This window comes from Chinchilla lanigera, unplaced genomic scaffold, assembly GCF_000276665.1.
Source record: "Chinchilla lanigera isolate Chin_1 unplaced genomic scaffold, ChiLan1.0 scaffold00105, whole genome shotgun sequence".
Lineage (NCBI taxonomy): Eukaryota > Metazoa > Chordata > Mammalia > Rodentia > Chinchillidae > Chinchilla > Chinchilla lanigera.
Genome location: NW_004955506.1, coordinates 1,866,125 through 1,887,189, shown reverse-complemented (window position 1 = coordinate 1,887,189; position 21,065 = coordinate 1,866,125). Strand labels below are relative to the sequence as shown.

General features: G+C 57.8%; 2 protein-coding genes across 14 annotated transcripts in view; one reads left to right on the top strand and one right to left on the bottom strand.

Annotated features, from left to right (window-relative positions):
• Baiap2 (BAI1-associated protein 2) overlaps window positions 1–18,566 on the top strand; it is a 68,163-nt gene extending 49,597 nt beyond the window's left edge. The window contains exons 7-15 of one of the 5 annotated variants that reach the window (XM_005407314.2): window positions 4,993–5,145; window positions 7,786–8,010; window positions 8,198–8,399; window positions 8,955–9,156; window positions 10,218–10,286; window positions 10,712–10,874; window positions 12,417–12,451; window positions 14,759–14,803; window positions 18,162–18,566. In XM_005407314.2, the coding sequence (XP_005407371.1) occupies window positions 4,993–5,145; window positions 7,786–8,010; window positions 8,198–8,399; window positions 8,955–9,156; window positions 10,218–10,286; window positions 10,712–10,874; window positions 12,417–12,451; window positions 14,759–14,786 (1,077 nt within the window). In that variant the 3' untranslated portion in view covers window positions 14,787–14,803; window positions 18,162–18,566. Of the gene's footprint in view, window positions 1–4,992; window positions 5,146–7,785; window positions 8,011–8,197; window positions 8,400–8,951; window positions 9,157–10,217; window positions 10,287–10,711; window positions 10,875–12,416; window positions 12,452–12,870; window positions 14,363–14,758; window positions 14,804–18,161 lie in introns of those variants that run through there. The other 4 variants (XM_005407312.2, XM_013506075.1, XM_013506074.1 and 1 more) reach the window with 4 other exon arrangements.
• Window positions 18,567–18,887: 321 nt separating this feature from the next.
• Window positions 18,888–21,065, bottom strand: part of Aatk (apoptosis-associated tyrosine kinase) — a 39,977-nt gene continuing 37,799 nt past the window's right edge. For all 9 annotated transcript variants that reach the window (XM_005407305.2, XM_013506069.1, XM_005407307.2 and 6 more), the window contains one exon: window positions 18,888–20,594. In XM_005407305.2, the coding sequence (XP_005407362.2) occupies window positions 20,554–20,594 (41 nt within the window). In that variant the 3' untranslated portion in view covers window positions 18,888–20,553. The remainder of the gene's footprint in view (window positions 20,595–21,065) is intronic.

Here is a 21,065-nt window from a genome sequence, read left to right as displayed (position 1 = left end):
TCTGAGGCCTTCCTGGGCCAAGGTTGACAGGATGCTGGGTATTAGAGGGAGAGCCAAGGTCCCTGCCCGTGTTACCGGCATGTGTCCCCTGGGAGAGGACATTGACGGTGCCGGTATGGCCCTTACCAGCTGATCCTGTGGGGAGAGGGAGCCCCCCTGTGTCCTGGGAAGGTGCCTGTTCTGTAGGGCTGCAGGGCAGCGGTGCTCCTCTCCTGAGAAACAACCCTACTTTCCTGTTCACCATGACAGGCCTTGGTGCCTCGCAATCTTCAGTCAGTTCTGTACCTCTTCCGTGTTCTCAGCCCAAACACCCGGACCACGGTCTGAAAGGGGAGAGATTGATTCTATTTAAAGGGCTGTATAATTAACAAAGCAAAGAGGAAAAAACCATAGTTTAGATCTTCAAAGAAGATAATAGCAGAGGCTGGGAGCCTCCTGGAGGAGCATGAGGAGTTGCGGGCGGCTGAGCTGGCTCTGGCTTGGGCAGAGCTCTCCTGTCAGCATGGACGGACCCCAGGAACTAGGTAGACCCCACTTTTCTCTGGGCTGAAATCAGCCAGGGAGCCTCTCCAAGAGGAAACTGGAGCATGAGCACCAGAGGCCAAGTCCTCTCAGGCATTCGGACCTCTGTGTGCCCAGGCAACTGGGTGGCTAGGGACAGAGCACTGTGCCCTGAGCCTCATGGCTGGACCACTCAGCCATCACAACCCCCACCTCACTTGGCCATTGGGGACCAGGTTGGTCCATGGGCTTTCAGCCTCTATTGGGTGTTCAGCCCACTGGGGTGAACAGAAATGGCCCAGCCTCCTCCTGCACCTTTGGGCTCGTGGAGTTCTGGGGCATGGAGGGCTTCAGGACATGTGCTGGCAGGATGTGGGGCATTTGGGACCTGTTGCTCAGAGCTACTCCTTGCCAATCTGATATAAGCTCTGGGCCCCTTCCCTAGGAATGCAGGGACCCCAGGACTTGAGGACCCCGCAGCCTGCCAAAGGTGCACTGTGCTCTCTTCCCAAGGATGTTGCTATAACAAAGTTGCCTTAGGACATTTTCTGTTGCTGTAGCTGAATACCTGAGACCAGGTAATTTTTAAAGGATGGAGGCTCATTTAGTTCCTGAGCCAGTTCTGGATGCTGGGAGTCCAAGTGCCTGGTCCTTGTACCTGCTGAGGCCTTCTTGACAGTGTCACCTGGCAGAGAAAGCAGATGTGCTAGCTTGGGTCTCTCTTCTTACAAAGCCACTAATGCCACCTCAGGTCCCACCCTCATCACCCCATCTAGCCTGAATACTTCGCAAAGGCACTCCTTGGCCCACACCACCAAATACCATTGACAGATGATTTTGGGGATTAACTTTCAGCACAGGACCTTCTAGGAACACACCGTGGTCTTCCTCCTCGAAGGCAAGGAGGCTGGCTGGCTCCTTTGCACTGCCCTGGCCCGACTCTCTCCTGAGAGAGGAGAGATCCAAAGGGCTTGTGGTCCTCTGAACCACACTGGGCCTGGAAGTCCCAGGCTTTGTGCACAGAACTGGGTCTCGGGCCCACCTTACCAGGCAGCCCGGGCAGCAGGCGTCAGGGAAGTCTGTGGCTGCAGCCAGCAGGTCCCCAGTGACTCTTAGGCAACATGAGGTGACCAGTTCTTGTTTCTGCTCCCGCACAGCACAAGAGACAGGGTCTAAGCTGTCCCTTGGGGACTCCTTGTTCCCAATGACAGCAGAGACTGAGATTTACATCCTCATTTGTGTGAGCTGCAGGGGACCTCCAGGAGCAGCTGAGGTGTCTGAGAACGGAAAGCTGAAGGGCTGTGTGATGAGGTGAACCACAGTGGCTTTGGATTTTTCTAGAACAACCCTCCCTGCTCTGAGTCATGGCTTGCTGAGGAGAAGAGGAGACACAAGCTCTCCAGCACTTCTGTCTTCTCGGATTACAGGGCTGTTCAGCCCTGGGTGACTAAGTGGAGCGTTTTGTGGGTCTTAACTGCTTTCAGCTGGGTGTTTCTATAGTGCCGTCACCATAGCACCCAGCTAAGCAAGGAGCCGAGGCAGCGCGGGTGGCGACAGGCTCAGTGCCATTTCAACCGGCCTGTTGCATGCTGTAAGGTGTAGGGCTCACGTTGTGCTCTGCATTCTTCAGAGAGCTCAGACACTCCTCTCTCCATGGGCACCCCCATCCACCCAGCAGCGTAGAACCTTGGGGCCCGCAAGGCTGGCCACCACCATCTCACTCTCCCTGTCCCTCACTGTTCCCTTCATGGGGTGACACTTCTCACTTGGCCCAGATTTCCTGAACCCACCCAGCGAACTTGTGGCCTGTCTCTGTGAGGAGTCAACAACTTGTTGAAGGAAGTCAGGAAAGTCAGTTCTTGTCCCTGGACAGATGACCGGCAGACTTAGCTCTGCTGTGGCCCCAGAGCAGGCAGAGGAGCCCAGGGCAGCTGAGCCACGCAGGACCCGGAGGCTGTCCTGGTCCTCATGGCCCCTGCCTGGGCTAGCTGTCCAGTGGTGGCTCAGGGCACACCTTCAGAGGTTGGCTGCCTGAGGAGAGACTTGGGGCACCCGCAGCCTGTGCAGACGGGCTGTCTCCTCTCCCCTCGACAGGCTCTGGGGTGTGACCTGAGGGGCTCCAAGCCTTTCTCCAGCTCTTAAGTAGAAATCTTAAACACCACTCCCTCCTAGCCCCAGAGGCTGCCAGACCTTGCTAATGAGGCCAGTGCCCCATGCGGTGCACTGCACTCCAGGGAGTAGTGCCTCAGTGTGAAGCTGCCTCGCAGCCTATAAACCCAGAAACCAGCGGGCAGGTGGACAGCCACTGGCTTCAGGGGCTCCGTTTAGGAGGTGCTATTCTCAGGGCAAGGGAACCCAGGGGACCTTGTGTCCTGGTTTATGCAACTGTCCTGGGGTAACTGGATGTTCCAAGTATCGCCTTCTTTACTCCAAGTCCTATTAAGGGATAACCTGCATGGAGACTGTGCGGCTGGCACTTCCGCCCGCTTCTCTTTCTTAGTAGCTCAGCTGAGCAAAGGGGACATCTGGACAGCTGCAGGCCAGGACTAGGTGTGGCTCTGGGCCTCTATTTGGGCACAAGCTCACCCTCACCCTGAGCCTGCCCTTTCCCCTCCAGGCCCTCCCACTGTAAAGCTTCAGAAAGGATCCCAGACCAGGCTCAGGGCACAGTGTGCTGCGCACCCTCCTCCATCACTCCTGGGAGTCCTTCCTGCCACAGCCCGAGGGGCTGTGAATCTGAATGGCTGCTCCCCACTTCCCAGAGTAGGAGCTTCCGTGAGGAGGAGGTTCTGCGAGCAGGGGAGGAGGCCCTGGTAGGTGCAGTTGCATAACCAGAGGAAGAGTACTTGGAGCAGCAGAGCGGGAGCAGGAGTGGGAGGAGGAGGAGGAGATGGTGGCTGTGCCACCTCAGGGACCAGAGCTGCTAGAGAGCTACTCAGGGCTGCCTAGAGCCTCTCAGTGCTTGGACTTCTCACTCCCTGAGTGCCATCCTGGATCCTATCAGGCAGGCCCTCAGCCCATTCCTGGTGGCTCCAGCTGGCATCTGTGGATAGGGGTAGCAAGCCTGCTATTTTGAGGCCCACTTAAATTGCCCTCTCAGAGCGGAGGAGTACAACTCAGTGTGGAAGTGGGGTAGGGGGCTGCAGGAGCAGAGGGAACAGGGTCTGTGTGCAGTGACAGTGCTGGGCATCCCACATGGGGCAGTATGGCTCACTTGTGCGGGCTGGTAGGCAGACATGGTAGGCTGGTGGCCACGCTGGGGACCAGCCCACACCAGCTGGGCTCCTCCCTGCCATCCAGCTGAGCCCTGCATGGAGAGGCCCCCAGAGAACAGCCTGCTGCTCACACCCTCATTGCCCACGCTCAGCCACCCACCCATAGTGAGTCAGAGCTGCAGGCAGCGTGAGTCAGACAGGAGGCGCCCTCGCAGGCAGACCTGCCCCTGCAGGAAGACAGCCTTTTCAGGAAGCGGTTCTGCAGGAGCTTCTCCGGGCCAGTGATGGGGGGACCCTCAGCTCCAGGCCAAAGGGAGTTCAGTCTGGGTAGGGTATGCCAGAGGCAGAGAGTCAGTCTCCTTGAAGTGTGCTGGGGAGGTTCTCCTGTAGGCTTTACAGATCTGGATGGCATGTCACATACTTGCTGACATTTTGAGCCCAGGGTACCTTCAAGGGCCAAGAAACTTCCAAAGCCACTGCTTTTGGGCCTGTTTTCACCCCATCCCCAACCTTGGAGACACCAAGGTAGAGCGCTGAGGTTGAGGGTCAGGGTCTGGGTCATTTTTCAATCTTGGCTCAGTGAAGGCTGCTCCCCTAGACACATCCTGTTCACTCCAGTGTGACCCGCACGTCTCCAGGACAGGGCCTGCCCTGTTCCACTTGGTGCTTTGTCCTTTCCTCAATCTCTGAACCACTCAAGTGGGGAGAGATGTGGTCTCCTGCAGGATAGTCCCCAAGGTGCTTTCCCTGCCCAGCAGAGGAGCCTAAAGACAAGTTGCAAGGGCTTTTCTCTGGCAGGAGCTTGCCCTGAGGTCTCCTCAGTCAGTGTCCCCAACTGTAACTGCCCTGTGTCCTGCTCAGACTGAGACTCAAAAGGCAAGGGACCATCAGGTGTCTCAGGAAGACCAAGCAGCTGCCTCGTGGCTTGGGGAACTAGAGTGCACATGGAAGGCACTGTATCCACGCACTTCTGGGCAGGGGCTGGCCTGGCCCTGGGACACGCCTCATCCTCCCTTCTCAGGGGGAGCCCAAGAGCCTGACCCCTCGGCCTGAACCCCTGTAGGAGGCAGACTCTGGCCACACTGGTCAGTGTGGTCAGGCACACAGGAGTGGCCACTGGGGATGCAGTCTTCAAGCCTCTCCTGAGTGGCCCAGACACCATTCTGTTTCCAGTCTCCACTTCGCGAGAGTGGGACCTATCCTTTATATCCTCAGGGCTTCCCAGAGTTCCCATATATTGTCCCACCACTTATGCCCCTTGTCCTTCCACCCCCAGTACATTGACGCCATCAGCAACAAGCAGGGCGAGCTGGAGAACTACGTGTCGGATGGCTACAAGACGGCGCTCACTGAGGAGCGCAGGAGGTTCTGCTTCCTGGTGGAGAAGCAGTGTGCCGTGGCCAAGAACTCCACCGCCTACCACTCCAAGGTGAGGAAGCTTCTGGGCTGCTGCTCCCAGGAGGGGCTGTTGGGGAAAGCGAGCAAGCACCAGCCAGCAGTGGGCACGCAGGCAGAGCCCAGTCTCCTGTGCTGCAGTGATGAGGAAGCTGGGGTGAAAATCCCACCACCCCGCTCCCCTTGGAGACTGCAGGGGACAGAGCTGTCAGTCAGGAAACTAGTAGGTCGTAGGAACCAAGTGCTCCGGAGCAGTTTGTGCTAAGTGCCTGCTGGGAGGTCCTGAGGGTGGGTTTTGAAGCCTTCTCAGTCACCCATGTCTCTTTTTGTTTGTTTTGTCTTTTTGAAATAAGGTCTCGCTATGCAGTTCAGGCTGGCCTTGAGCTCACTTTGTAGCTCAGGCTGGTCTCAAACTCGCAACAATCCTGCCTCAGCCTCCCGATTGCTGGGATTACAGGCATGTGCCAGTATGCCTGGCTCCCTCCACATCTTGATAAGGCTGAGGCTGGGGCTGGCGCAGCCCGGCTGGGGAGCAGCACATGGTGCTCTTTTCTGGGCACAGGGTTTCCACCTGGCCTCCTGGCAGTGTTGACTCTGTGCCTTTACTTGACCTTTCTGACAGCCCCTCCATGGGATCCCTAGCAGGGTCCCCTGGGCCATGCCTCTGCTTGCATGCTGTGGCAAAGGCTCCCAGCCCCTGGCCAGGATCCCCTGCCATCCAAGACAAGGCCATATCATCAGCCACCTGGGCCTCCTGGCCCCTGGGCCCGTTTGCATCAGCTGCCACAGCTTGGCTGTCCTTCAGGGAACTGGATGCCTCACCCCACCCCAGCCTGCCCTCATCCTTTCCTTGCACGTTCTGGCTCTCAGGACTTGCTCCTCCCCACACGGCCCTGGGAGTCTCCTTGGATGAAACAAATGCCTTTGCACCCTTGAAGCACTGGCCTTGTGGGGGCCCAGGGTCTCAGCTTCATCCTTTTCTCCTTCTTGACCCCTGAGACTTGTACTTGCTGCTGAGGGGCCTCTTCCTTGCTTCTTTTGCCCGCCTCCCCACTAGGTTCCATACCGTATATTTCCTGCTAGGTGCCCCATAGTGATTTGAAGTGTAAGGGATTTTGCCCTGGGTGGCTCCCTGGCCCAGTATTTGGCTCAGTGTTGCTGAGCAGGTGGTCACAGTTGTCTGGGGTCAGCTCCTCGGCAGAGGCCCTGGTGGGCTGCCTCCTTTGGGGCCTGAATCAGAGGCCTAGCATGGTAGATGACTGATGTGGTCCCCAGGAGCAAGCAGGGTCCAGCGTACAGGCTCCCTGCTATAAACAGTTGTGGCCGGGGCCCCTGTTCAACCATAGTCCATAGGCAGGAGCTGAGCTGGGATCAGACTGTGTCCCTGGAACATTTCCAGAACTTAGAAGATGTGGTTTGGCAGCTGAGCTAGCCAGGAAGACCCTGGTTGTGTCCTTTTTAAGTGAAGATCAGGGATCGGCAGGGTACACATGGACACGCGCCCTCCTCCCACTCACAGGTGTGCTTGTGCGTGCACACACATGACCCAGAACCACTGCTCTGATCCCCACAGCCTAGGGCACCAAGGAAACACACGCCTGCCTCCCCAGAGCCTTCTGCTTGCCTGGGCCTGCTCTGGCCATGGGCAGGTACCAAGCCAGAACAAGATGGCACTGGTGTCTGTGTTTGGTGGGGGCACTTCTGGCCATGTCGCCTCTCCCTCTGCACCTTCGCAGTCCCTGCTGGGTGAGCTGGTAACGGGTGCCGTGTCCTAGAGCTAAAGCAGAGCAGGCCTCCTGCCTGCACACATCACCTCCACTCTGCAGCTAGTAACAGGTGGCTGCGCCCTCTAGCGGTAGCCAGGCCCAACAGTGGACCCTGGGAGGAGAGCACAGACCTGGTACAGTGGCAGCAGCTGGCTGTGCTGTGCTGGGGCTGAAGGCTGGAGAGCAGTGCCCCCGGCCTGCAGCCACAGCCACCTTGGGGCAGCGGTAAAGCAGGGTGCAGATTCCCCACTACAGTGCAACCCTTGCAGTCCACTTGGCCTGATAGCCAGGGGCAAGGGCCCCCTGCTGGTACCCAGGTCCCAGGCACGGCTGCCTGTTGGAGCTCCCTACAGCACACGTCAGTGCCACACTGTGGCTTCCTCATCCTTTGTCCATACTCTGTGCTCATGTACAGCCTGGCTGTGTCCTAGGCAAGCTCCCTGAACCCAGAGGCAGAGCCGTGCTCCCAACCCCTCGGGTTGGACAAGACCATTGGCCCCAGCTTTCTCTTCACAGGGGCCATCTTCCCACAACTGAGCAGCCCCATCTCTTCCCCAGTGCAGCTCCCTCTCCTGCTTCCCTAGTGGCTCGCTCTTAGTATGGTGTGGTTTGCCCACGGAGGAGTTGCCCATCCTGTGTCTGGCTGTGTGAGCCTTGGTGTGATCTCACTCCTGTGTTCCCTGGCTATACAGCATGTGACAACATACCACCCACTTCATTTCATGGAGGGGTCAGGGGCTCACAGGTGGCTAGACTTGCTGCAGGTACCTCTAGCAAAGAGTAACCCTCGCCATGCACAGAGCACACATGCAAGGCGACAACGTCAGGGAGGCATCTCTGGGCTCTGCTCCCTACAGGGATCCTTCAGACACCCCTGATTTCCCTTCCCCTGCTTCTTCTCCCTACAGGGCAAAGAGCTGCTGGCTCAGAAGCTGCCGTTGTGGCAGCAGGCCTGTGCCGACCCCAACAAGATCCCAGATCGTGCCGTTCAGCTCATGCAACAGGTGGCCAGCAGCAATGGCTCCATCCTCCCCAGCTCCCTGTCGGCTTCCAAGTCCAACCTGGTCATCTCGGACCCCATTCCTGGGGCCAAACCCCTGCCAGTGCCCCCTGAGCTGGCACCATTTGTGGGGGTGAGTCCTGGACCTCGAGAAGCTTATGGGTGTGGGAGTGACCCCCTTTGGTTGGAGGTGGTATCTCATGGCCCCCTCATTCTCCCAGGGCAAGCCCAGTTGTGCTGAGCCCAGGGTCCCCTGTGGAGGGTCCTCTGCCTAACCGGCCCCCCAGCGACGCCCTGCCCCTGCCTCCTCTTCTCTCCAGCGGATGTCTGCTCAGGAGAATGTGCCCATCATGAATGGCGTTGCAGGCCCGGACAGCGAGGACTACAACCCCTGGGCTGACCGCAAGGCTGCCCAGCCCAAATCCCTGTCTCCCCCGCAGTCTCAGAGCAAGCTGAGTGACTCCTATTCCAACACTCTTCCTGTGCGCAAGAGCGTGACCCCGAAGAACAGCTACGCCGCCAGTAAGGGCCTGCAGGTGCTGGGTTTGGTCCCCTCCTCCCCAAGCCTCCCCAGGCCTCTAGTACTGCCACATTCCTGAGTGGAGGTCTGGGAGGCCCCAAGGCTCATGAACACTTGTGTGTACAGTGCCTGGGGGCAGCATGCGTGTGGGCAGCGTGCACATGAATGTGTGCGCCCACGCTTGTGCAGGTGCATGTGTGGGGTTATTGTGCACATGTGTATGCTGTGTAGATGATGTTTTTTGCATGTTTATGTGCACATGCCTGGGGCAGTGTGCATACCTGCATGTGTGTGTATGTTTGCATGCACAGGTGTGCAATGTGTATGGTGTCATTGGGCTGCAAATGTAATGTGGTAAGTGACAGGACTGCCCAAAGGTTGGTTCAGTCAGTGATCAGGGCAGACAGACAGGCGTGGGAGGACTGCAGCTCTTCCCATCCTGCCCAGATGTCCAGTCTGGGGTGCCATCACCATCCCCATCAAGTCTCCCTCACCTCTACCCTGGGTCCCATCTGCTACCACCTATCCCCTCACGCCTGCCCCCATTGTCCCAGCAGCAGAGAACAAGACTTTGCCACGCTCAAGCTCCATGGCAGCTGGCCTGGAGCGCAATGGCCGCATGCGGGTGAAGGCCATTTTCTCCCACGCGGCTGGTGACAACAGCACCCTGCTGAGTTTCAAAGAGGGCGATCTCATCACCCTGCTGGTACCAGAGGCCCGGGATGGCTGGCACTATGGCGAGAGTGAGAAGACCAAGATGTGAGTATCTATCTGGAAGGGAGCAGGTCCTGGGTCCTGGCCCCTATTATTGAGCATACGGGGACAGTGGCACTCAGATGCACTTTTGACCCTGAGTTCTTTCACCTGATGATCAGGTCATAGGTTCTCCTAGGATGGGTGTGACTCTGAGGACTTGCCCACATGCAGCCATAGCCTTTGTGGATATCATTAGCTGTTGGCTCCACTGTCCTATAATCTTCCTGCACCCCTTGCTTTGACACAGGGCGTGGTATCCCAACTGTATACATGCTATAAGGGACCTGGACATTTCCCCATGGGTAGGTGCCTGGCTTCCCAGGTGATAGGTGGCCGAGTGGGATTCAGCCAGCCAGACACCACAGCCTTTGTGCACCTAGTCCCTCCTATGTGTCTAACTGGCCCTCAGCGTATTACCAAGTCACAGGGCCATACCTGTCGCACAGAGGCTGGGTCAGGATCTTCCTCTTGCTCCATCTGGAGTAGGCTGGCCAGGAACTGCTTCTTCCCAGGATATTTTTTGTCCAGGTGTCTTTGGGCATGAGAGGAAGGAAACAATGTCCGTGGGGGAGGATAAACAGGAGCAAAAGCCTAAACCAGTGGTGGCAAACCTATGGCACGTGTGCCACAGCTGACTTTTTATTATCATTGAAAGTTCTAAAAGGTTTGCCATCACTGGTCAAAACCATGTTATGCTCTGGCCCAGTGCCCAGTGGTAGCTATGGGAGGGCCCGGAATGAGAGGCCCCCACCCCTCTCCTGGTGGTTCTCCTGGTTTTGGAGCCATGACCCACGGTGGTGAGGGGTACATGGCGGGTAGTGCACAGCTCTGCCTGGACCCCACCTCATGGTGGAGGTAATCACACCCACACCTTCAACAGGTAGAGTAGCCCATGTCCACATGGCCAGTTCCTGGTCACCCCAGAGCAGGTTGCCTGTCCCTCCACAGGGTGTACAGCTAGGCTGCGGAACTGGTGGGATCGGGTCTGGGGGTGGGGGCAGGATGCCACCTGCTTGTCTGCCTAGGCCTGTGGGTGGAGTGCTGACCTAGAGCCTCTCTTCCAGGAGGGGCTGGTTTCCCTTCTCCTATACCCGGGTTCTGGACAGTGACGGCAGTGACAGGTTGCACATGAGGTGAGTGTGCCGGCCAAGCCAGATGGGTTTCCAGGCGGCTCCTCTACCCAGCTCCAGCCCCACTGCACCATGGGGGCCAGAGGGCTGCTGTGGCATCCAGAGGAGCTCTGGGGGTCAGTGCTGTGTGCAGGGGCTATTGGTCAGCCTGTTGTGGCACAGCACACCCCTGCTGCCCATCTCTTGGGGGACACAGCCCACTCCTTAGGTCATCCTGGTCCTTGGGGACTCAGCTGAGCCTAATGGGAGTGAGTGGCTACAGGAGGGCCGAGGAGTCACTGTGGGACTCGGTCCCCACCACCCCGCCATGGGCACTGTGGCTGCTTTCTGTGGTCCCAGGGTGACCAGTCCCGGAGGAGGCAGAGGCCAAAAAGCCTGTGGGGCTGGGTGGGCTATCTGGCCAGCCTCTGAACCCCACATCCCCACAGCCTGCAGCAGGGCAAGAGCAGCAGCACAGGCAACCTCTTGGACAAGGATGACCTGGCCATCCCACCCCCTGACTACGGCACATCCTCCCGGGCCTTCCCCAACCAGACAGCCGGCACCTTCAAACAGAGGCCCTACAGTGTGGCTGTGCCTGCCTTCTCCCAGGTGAGTTGAGTTCTGGGCTCTTAGCCAGGGGTCCTGAGTGGAGCATGGGTGTCCTGCCTGCCAGGCTTGGGCCACACGAACACCTGTGGATCAGTGCTGAGTCCCTGTCCCTCACAGTGGCCCTGTGCCAACCTCAATCTACGCACCGCCCCCAGGATGTGATGTCAGGGCTGGGGCACAGCTGGCCTAGAAGTTGTCCTTGGATGCCCACCCCCTGCTTGTAAGGAGCCTGGGGGCCCAGGAATTGATTTCCAGAAACTCCTTCCCTGAGAGCCATGGGCCTCAGTCACATGAGCTCCTGCTGCCCAGCATGGTCTGGTCAGTGTGACTCTGGGGCTCTGGCCATCTCATCCTGCAGCGAGAGGCAGCTGGTGGAGGCATGGTCCTCAGCTTTGGGATAGGTTCCTAGGTTCCCCTGTGTGAGAGCTGGTCTCTGTCCAGGCTGGATGTGGTTTGAGTTTCGGAACAGAGTTCATGGAGTCCCACCTGGCTCTGTCTGAAGAGGCTGTGGGGCTGGAGAGGAGGTCCCTGTCATCCTGGGGCTCTTCTGCCAAGTGTTCTATTGAAGGACATTAGTCTGCTGTGGCCTCCAGGTCAGGAACAGGAAGACAGTTTTCCTTTGGCTGTGGTCCTTGGGCTAGGCTAGGGTTTGAGAAAGAGAACGAGCCATTCCCAAGTCTTAGACATTCTGGGGGTACTGTCACTGTGTCCCAACCGCTGAGAGTCCTTGTTGACAGGGGATTTGAGGCTGTGCAAAAAGTCATGTTGGAGGTGTGAAATGCCTTTCAGGCTGTGCCCCTGGCCCCCTGTGAGGAGGGCTTGGCAACTAGAATAGAGAGTGGTGTGGTACAGGATCCAGACTGTGGTGGTGTGGCTGCCCCTTGGCTCAGAGCATATGGTGGCAGCAGAGGGAGGTTCTCCCACCTGGGTGGAGACCTGCGGGCTTGGGCCAGTTGCTGGGCTGGGAGGCACCCCTCACTCACTGTGGTGTCTGGCTTTGGTTCAAGGCTGAGAGAGTTAGGAAATGTGAACCTACCACCCTCAGTGCCCTGGGGCCAGGCAGGCTGGTGGCGGACCAGGACATTTCCAGGAAGCTATAGCAGGCTGTAGGGGCCGGGGCCAGCCCAGGCTTATGTGAGGCGGGCCTGCAGCGGGCCATCTCCTGCAGCCTGCTCCATGCCCACCCACCGCCTGCTAGCCTGTGGAAGGTCCTGACCAAAGGCAGGTGTCCTCTGTCTGCCCAGACCCTTCTTCTCCCTTCAGCATGGGAGGTGTGTACAGCCAGGGGCAGTGAGGTAACCTGGAGCTCACATAATCCATTCAGCCACTGGCTAGATGCAAGTGGCCCAGTCAGTTTGAGAGGTCACTATGGGGAGTCAGGGTCTCTGGAGAGGCCCCCAACCACGGTGGCCAGATTGAGGGAGCTGCCTTCCTGGGGAGCCTGTCTGAACTCCAGGGCCATGCCTGTGGATGGTGTAAGAGCATAGGGCGGAGGCTCAGTCCCGTAGGCCCCAGCCTAACTTCTGTGCCCTAACTCCCTAGGGTCTGGAGGACTATGGAGCACGGTCCGTGAGCAGGTAAGCAACTTCGGATTCATCTTTGGGACTGTGGGTTGGGGGTACCAGGGACTTGGTTGGGGTAGCTCCCATCTTGGGACCCAGAAGCCAGCTGGTGGTTCTTCCCCTGGGGAGTCCCAGTTGTCCCTGAGGGCACTGCCTTACTGGGGTTCCCGTTCTTTCCTGCTGTGCTCAGAAACGCCCTCGGCCCTGATCCTTTTCCCTGGTGTCTAGGCCACCCTGTCCACCCCCGATGGCAAGGGCAGGGTCGGGGAGGGTTGCTTACTGCTTCTGGGTCTTGCCTGCCTAGAACCAGGTAGGACCACGGCTGCCTCAGTCCCAGCGTGGGCACAATCTGCCCTGGCTTCTCCATCCCGGCCAGGTGGCCTGCTGCTGGCCCAAAGGGCACCTGGGCAGCTGTCCTGTGCTTTGTTTCACAGCGGCAGTGGCACACTGGTGTCCACAGTGTGAGGACGCTGACCGCCGTGGCTGCTCTGAAGAGCTCCTCCCTGTTTCCCTCCTCAGCTCTCGTTGGTTTGTTCTTGGGTTGTTTTCTTCCCTACCTGCCCCTGCCTTTTGGTTGGTGACCCCAGACTCTGTGATCCCCCAGGGTCTATGGTGCTGCTCCCTGCGCCCCCTGTGCTCACCCCCTTTGCCCCCCATGTGTCCCCAGCCTCAAGCAGAAAGTGCCAGGCGGGGCCTGCCAGGCACTGCCCCCGCCCTGCGATGTTCGTGACGCACACCCCTTTTCTAAGGCTCACTGTGAGCCAGGTCTAGAGTTTGAAGAAAAAGAAAAATCTTTAAAAAAAAAAAAAAAAAAAAAAGATGAAAAAACAGGAAAAAGGACTTTTTTTTCCTAAAAAACAAAAACAGATATGCATGGACTCTGGTGTACGTACTGTTATTCTGCATCTGACCCTGGCACCCTGGCGTCTTCTAGGACAGGGGAGGAAGCGGGTCAGGCCCTTTCCAAGGGCCACATGGAGAAAAAGGGGCTCATGACAAGTCTGGGGGGCCTCCTGAGGAAGCTGGCCACTCCTGTGAGGGAGGCTGCAGCCCCCGCCTGGGCCCACCTGGCCCACTCGGCCAGGCCCCAGGCCTCTCTCCTCGGTGACACTGCTGGACAGGTGTACATAGGGCGGAGCTCCGCAGCAGGAATGGTGTTACCTCACGCAGTACGCTGGCAGGTGGGGGTCGGGAGCAGCCCTGCCCGGCCACACGCGGACATTCCAAAGACCTCCAGAGACCACCCCACCCCCACGTGTTTTGGAAATCGTTTCTTTAACCAGCCTTGTGAGGGAGTTGCAACTGCCTGTGGCTGCTGGGCCACAGGGGCAGGGTGCCCCAGCCTGGTCAGGCTGGCCCCATGCCTCCCACTAGGGGGCAGGCAGGCCTGGCCCGGGTCCTCCTAAATGCTCTCGTCTTTTTGTGTGTCTTGGTGACTTTAGAAACAAGCACACTGGACTCAGTGGCTACTGGTTTTGTCTCTTCACACACTGAATTCTGGGCAGCCGGGCTGAGGTGCAGCCAGGTTAGCCCTGTGGCCGGCGGAGCCCCTTGCGAAGCTGTGGACGTGCCTCTTTCTGATGTGGTTTAGCACGCCTGCCTGCTGAGAACTGGGACGTGTCTGGTAGTGTTGTGAGCAGTGGCTCAGGCACAGACTGACCCTGTTTTATATTTAAGGAAAACATAGCCAGAGCCTGGACCTGTGTAAAGAACCTTCTGTGTCGTTCTAACTTTGCTAAAAGATTTCAAATCCAGGGGATTCCATGCGCAATGGATGAATGTAGACACAAAACAGCAAGACTTGTATGAAGATGTAAAGTGCTGAAAATATTTTTTTCCTTTCCTTTTTTTTTTTTTTTTTTTTTTAAACCTGAGTTGTGCCCTGTACTGCAGTTAACTGTTTGAATAAAAGTTTTATTTATTGCATCCAGTTGGGTTGGGAGCCTCCTTCCAGTCTCCGGCACAGGTTGGGGCTGTGTGAACAGACCACACCTCCGTGCTCCCCAACCTATTGCCCATGATCAGTTTCTGCAGGGCCCTTGGGCTGTTTGCAGAGCACATGGGTTAAGCGTTGGCCTGACTTGGACTTGCAGGGAGTGTGGGTCCCACCTTGCTCGCTGATGGCACTTGGGGCTGTCCATACCCCCAATGAGAGAGCAGAACCTTGTGGGGCCTGATGCAGAGCCAGAGGGAGCAGAGATACCGTGCTCTGGGTCCCCAGTAGGCAGCCTGCGCTGACCCCATTGACCCGTCCTCCCTGCAGAGTCCTCACACTCCCTCTCCCTAACCCCTAGCTCCACCAATGTGTGTGTTTCCTTGCAGTGCCAGTGTGGAAGTGGCCAGATTTTGAGCCGCCCTGACTAGTTAGTAAGTTGCCCTGGTCTTCTTGTGCCCGTTCGCATCTGCAGTGGCTCTGGACAAAACCCTGGCCTGGTTCTGGTCCTTGCTTTGGGCCTTTTTCCTTAAAGTAGCGGTTCCCTCCTTGGGTTAATGGGTCTCCTCCTTTCGGCCTAGAGCCTGTGGTTCTGCCTGTCTGCCCCATCACTGCCCTTGCTGCTGCTGCTGGGTATGGGGGTTGGCCTGGTATCTGCCTGTCTTCTCCTACCCTCACTGCTTCAGCTACAGTCAAAGGGTGACCCTGGCAAACATCTGGGGACAGGTCTCTCTCCTGACCCTGCAGCACCAGTGTGGGTGGTCCTCTGGGTATGTGGTGGTCTAAGCCCAGTCTGGTGAGTATCATAGCTTGGGGGAGAGGGCTGGGCTCAGAGTTAGGGTCTCAGGGGTCGTTGATCAGGCCCCACCCATTACCTTCTGATCTTACCTTGCCTGGGTCCCTTCATGTTTCCCATGGCCCTGAGACACTGTCTCAGCTGCCCAGGAGTACCCTATTGCTACACATAAGGCCCTTGCTGGCCGCCTCCAGTGTCTTCTGTGATGACAACTATAACTGTCCCTTCCCTCAGTGCTGGGGAAGGGAAGGGCAAGCACCTCATGCCCCTCATGCCCCCATCCTCAGGCCAAGCAGGCATTGCTGTGCATCTGTCCTGCTAGGTGTGGGGGGTGGGGCGCTTTCCACTGTCTGCCAACACCTCGAGGGCGGCCTGGGAAGCTAGGACCTGCATCCCTGACCAAGGACCATGGTCACCATGTCTGTGCAGGCAGGCCAACTACTCAGGCAGATCCTGGACCCTTGCTTCTCTGTCCCTGACTTTTTGTGGGAGCTACAGCATGGTACTGTAGGAAAATGCTCCTGCAGTTTGAGGATGGGATGTAAATGCCCTTGACTGTCGAAAGTCCGACTCTTCCAGGCTTTGGGTCAGTGTTCCCCCGTGGATTGCTGCCCACAGGACTGAGATCTTCTTCCCTAGTCTTTCTTGGCTCTGAGCAGGCACAGGATCACCTGAGTTGCTTCTGCCATGGCAGCATCCCCAACCTACCCCTAAGTCACATCTGGCCCCAAAGCCCTGCTCCATGTCGCCGTCACTCCTGTGTCCCAAGGCAGGCTTTCCCAGCCTTTCCAACTGTCCTGGCTCAGAGCATGCTGTTTCTGGTCCACCCACTCTTGGACGCTTCTTGGTGACATTCCTTTGCTAGGCACAGCGCGTGCTGGTCCTGTCCCTTGGAGGTTTGTTGTTGCTCATCTGCTGGACGGTGTGTTCAGAAGGAAACATCCTCCAGAGGGGACAGATGTGCCTGGCAGGCACACACATAGAGGTTTTGAAGTGACTTCAGGCTCCAAATCTGGTCTTTCTGCCATCTCAGTGTTGGGCCCTAACCTCTTCAGGGTCACACAGGTGAGCTTTGAGGAGTCGCTCACAGGCACCTGCTCTCAGACTGTTCCAGGAGTGGTGGCTGCACAGCCCCTCCTGTGGGTGTGGCTGCAGTCTCAGGGAGCCTTGCCCTGTGTCTGCCTGTGTGCATGGTAGAGATCTTGCTACCTCCCAGCTCATCGGACTGGCCCGAGCACATTTGGGATCCCAAGCCCCCATTGGTTGAAACTCACAGTGCTCTGAATGGCCCCACCATGTTGGGAGGTGGAGAAAAGAACATGTAGGTCAGAGAACAGAGGTCCTCTTGGAGTCCCTTGCAGGGACTTTGCAGGCTTGCACTTCTGTGCTGGTCCTGGCTGGCAGTGTGTGTCTTTCGGTGAGAGTTGGGGTGTGAGTCAAAGCTGAGGCAGAAGGTAGGTGCCTCCCACAGGACACTTGGCCATTCTGCCTTGGGCAGTGGTCAAATTGGCCTCCCACTCTGGTACCTAGGCAGGTCTGTTCTTTGCTCTGCTGTCCCAAACCCTTCAGGGGAAGACCTGGCCCCCAAGACCTGCCTAAGCCTGGGCTTGAGAGCCTTCTAGGAGCCAGAGTGGGCAGGTCTGGGCCTTCACTGGGCCTGCATCTGGTAGGCCTTGCTGATGACAACGGGATCCTCACCTTTGAGCCCTAGGCAGTCCCTACCTAGCCAGCAGGTGAGGACCTGAAGCTTACCTGCACAGACCAGAGCCACAGAGAAGGTTGCAGACCCTGACGCTGCAGGTACAGTCAACAGTGGCCTTTAATCCTGGACTCTGTAGCCCAGACGTGGCCAGCCATGAAGCCACAAGATGTGCAGACAGCATTCTGGAGGGGGAAAACCGCATGGACCTGTCAGTCTACTCTGCACGTCTCATCCTTCTCAAACTTCACAGTCAAAGTGTTTCAGATTTTTAGAAAACACAAGGTCCTCAAAAACATGTGGTGATGCTCCTGCCCATGTGGGCCTTCTGGGGCATGCTGGATGGAACACCTGCTGCTGGCCCACCAGGCTCAAGGACCCAGCTGGGCCCAAGGTGACCCCTCTCCAGGTAACAGCTCCAGCGCCAAGCCTGCTTCCCCCTGAGTATGGTCCTGTGCCTCAAGCCCCAGTGTCCACGCACCATCTGTGCTGTCCCTCATGGAGCTGCCTGATGTCCCCACCTGCTGCCCTGCACTGTCCCCATGCCCAACAGGGACTTCAGGGAGAGAGGCTCCGTGAGGATGAGGCCAGTGCTGTCCCCATCTGTGCTCATCTTGTTCCATTTCCACTTCTTGTCTCTTGAGTCCTATCTGTGCATCAGCTGTGGCAGGGGAGGGTTTGGCTTTCCTGGGAGGAGGAGGAGGCGCTGTGTCCTCCACAGGGAAACTGCCTTGCGGTCAGCTCTCTGCAAGGGCTGCGGTGTTCACCCCCAGCCTGTGCGTGTGCCTTGTCTGTCGTGTCTGCGTGTCCTTGGCGTGCCTGGGCACCCTGCATGCCTGGGCTGGCTCTTACTGTCTGCTGAGCCGTGTCTTGTATTGTGAGAGGCCGTCAGCCCCTCTATTCTTAGGGCCTGCGCCTGGTGGGGGGGTGGTTCACCAAACTGCCGTGGACCCTCCTCAGGGCTATCGAAGCCCTGAGAAGGAAATGGTCCCCTTCCCGCAAGGACAGACATCTACCCTGAGCTGGGTGGGGTTCAGCTGGACCCCACCATCCCCAGTTGCCAGTGAGGGTGCCCTGCCTGCCCAGAGCATGTGGGGTAAGCAGAGGGTAGCTACACTGGGGGCCAGCAGGCCTTGCAGACAGCACCTGGCCCAACCCCAGCCCCAGCCCCAGCCCTGCCCCCTCGTCTCCTACTCTAGGCTGGGCTGTCGGAGTCCCCCCTGAGGATCCCAGGAAGCCTGAGTGGTACAGCCTGTCCATGGCACCTGTTCCAACCTGAAACTTTTTCTCTTCTCAGGAACCCTTTTGCCAACGTGCAGCTGAAGCCAACAGTGACTAACGACAGGTCTGCCCCCCTTCTCAGCTGATGGCCACATCTACATCACCAGCCTGTGGGCCCACCTGCGTAACTGATGTTGTTACCACCTGCGTGTTCCTGGTTAGAGGACGAACATCCAGACCCCACTTCCTGGCGTCACCCTATGCAAGTCAGCCTGCCCTGGGCTGGATCCCAGCTGCTCCGAGGAGGCTATCCAGGAACCTAAGGCCCACTGGCTGTACCACCCGGGCAGAGAGCCGGCTTCCTGAGGGCAGAGGCCCCTGGTCCTGGCCCGTGAGACCTTGGGCACAGGGAGGATGCTCCCTTCATCCAGTGCTTCTAGCTCCTGCGTGTCTGGTTAATAAACATTTGTGCAAAGCATGATCTGTGGCCTGAGAGGTGGGGAGTGCCTAAACCCTCATTGGAAGAGTACTTTTATCAACAGCACGTAATTTCCTGCAGCTCTGCTGCTATGCTGACGTCTGGGCCTGCCCCATGCTCTGCTGGGCTCCTGACACTCCCGCCTCTCTGCAGACACCATCTCTTCCCTGCCTGAGCCCCACTCCCACAGAACATTGCCACGGGGGCCTCCTGGTGTCCTTGCCACCAGAGCTGTGGCCAGTGGGGATCCTGCTCCTGAACTCTGCCCTGGCTCTTGGGCGCCTCCTCAGGCTGCTTCCTGCAGGGGCTGGGCCACTGCTCACATACAAGACTTTAAAATTTTTATTTACAAATCTCCTTTGTGCCGCCTTTGGATTCAATACCATGGGGTGACCTGAGCTGGTGACAGCAGTCCTTGTCTGGAGAGAAGTCTGGGAAAAACTCACTCAGAGACTCTACCCCAAGGGCTGTAGCCCAGAGCCTCCTGCCCACACCCTGCTCAGGAGGCTGAGGGCACAGAGCTTTGGTGGGCACACGGCTGGACACAGGGCCAGGACAGCAGGGAGCATAGATGACCCAATTCCTCAAGTCTCCTTCACCCATAGCTGGGCTGAAGGACAGGCGCTGGCCTCGGAGGACAGGCTTCCAGGGAGCTGCCTGTGAGGTACAAACTTAAATCCACCCTCTTCACCCTGCCCACGCACAGCAGTGGCAGGTCACCAGGGCAAGGTGAGCAGGACAGGAGGAAGAGCCAGTGTCCTTCCTGTCACCAGGCAGAGCTGCTAACTGGGTCTTACCCCATCCTTGATCCCCTCAGCACAGGGCTTCATACCGACCCCAAAAGAAAACATGCCAAGCACAAGAACTTTTGTTTCATAGCTTGGTTTCTCTTAAAAAACAAACAAAAATAATTGCACCAGCGTCCTAAGCCTCAAAAAACAAAACACAAACCAAAATCAACTACCCCCCACCCCCAGAGCAACAATAAACTTTACATCTCTTTGGCAACAATAACTTAGAATCACCCCATTTCTATTCATTCCAGCAATAGCTGTTACAAAAATAGTCCCTGTGCTACCCAGCCACCCAGCCCCACCCTTCCCTGTACCCCATCATCCCGAAGGCGGGAGCCCCAATGCTGACTGGGGTACAGCCCCTACTCTCCTTTGGTGCCAGGCACGGGATAGGGCACTGCCCTGCTGGGGACACCTCAAGAACAGGGCCAGGGTTGGGGGATGCAGCCTGGAAGCCCTCTGGGTGCCTGAGCTCATCAGATACCAGAACTCATCAGAACCCCAGCGGGAGCAGCCAGACCCTGTGCAGAGGAGCTTACGGGGGAGGCAGTGAAGGGAAGTCAGCCACAGACTCAGATGAGGGTGTGGGGACACTAGCCCAGGGGCCTGTCCTGGCACTGTGTAAACCCAGACCTAGAAGAGAGCGAGGGGCAGGTCTGATGGCCACCTTGGGGGCTGTGCCCTGTCCAGCCAACGGCGCAAGTGTCCCGTGAACAGATGGAGGGAGCCAGCCAGGCACGGCATGCAGGCCCATGGCCAAGGGCAGGTCTCCCAGCCTTGGTGGAGCAGTCCAAAGGCAGCAGCCAGAGTGGAAAGGCAGCTGCAGGGTTGGGGCCAGCCAGGCCCAGGGATGTAAGATGTAGGGGTCCTTTTAAGTGTTTATGTTTGTGTATCCAGATACCCATAGCCCTCAGGCCGGGCCATCCTGGGGGTGCTGGCAGCAAAACCTAGTGTCCAGGACACATTGTGTCCCCAGGGTGACACAGGCAGCGTGCACAGTCTACCGTCCAGGGCTGGAGAGGGGCCTCCCGTCCACCTGCTTCTCCAGGATGCCACGTGGGGCGCCGTGATCCTGGATCTGTTGCTGCTGAGACTGCTGTCCGCACTCATTCCTGGTCACCATTCTTGCTGCTGCCCAGGGCAGGACAGCAGAGGCTCCAGTGATGCCTGTCGCTGTAGGACAGAGTGCCTGGGCCTCAAGCTTCTGTGTACTCGCCTCCAGCGCTTGCTGCAGGGCCTGGCAAAGAGGGGGTGCAATGAGCATGTGGGGCCATTTCCCCTGCCCATGGTACCCACAGTTACCAGTTGGTAGGAGACAAGTTTGTCTTCCCACTGCTTCACCCTGACCAAGCCCTTGTATAGGTGGGAAAGCAGGCCTGAAGAGCAGGGGGCTGGTCAGGGTCATGCATTCATTTCCTGATAACTGGGCCTGTCTGTGCCAGGGTGAGACTGACAGGCCCTTCCCTCCAGGGTGTAGGCACAAGCCAAGGGCAGGTGGAGGACTAGGTCTACCTTGAGTGGGGTGAGAGGCAGGTAGGCTTCCTGGAGGAAGTGGGCTTTGAGGGCCACCTAGGAGGATCCTAAAGAATTTGTCAGGCCTGTGCATAGGGTGTAGGGAGAGCTCATACCTGGCAGACAGGAGCCAGGTGTGGGCTGGGACACACTTCTTCCAAGCAACGCCCCACTTGAGCACTAAAGGTCTTAGCTG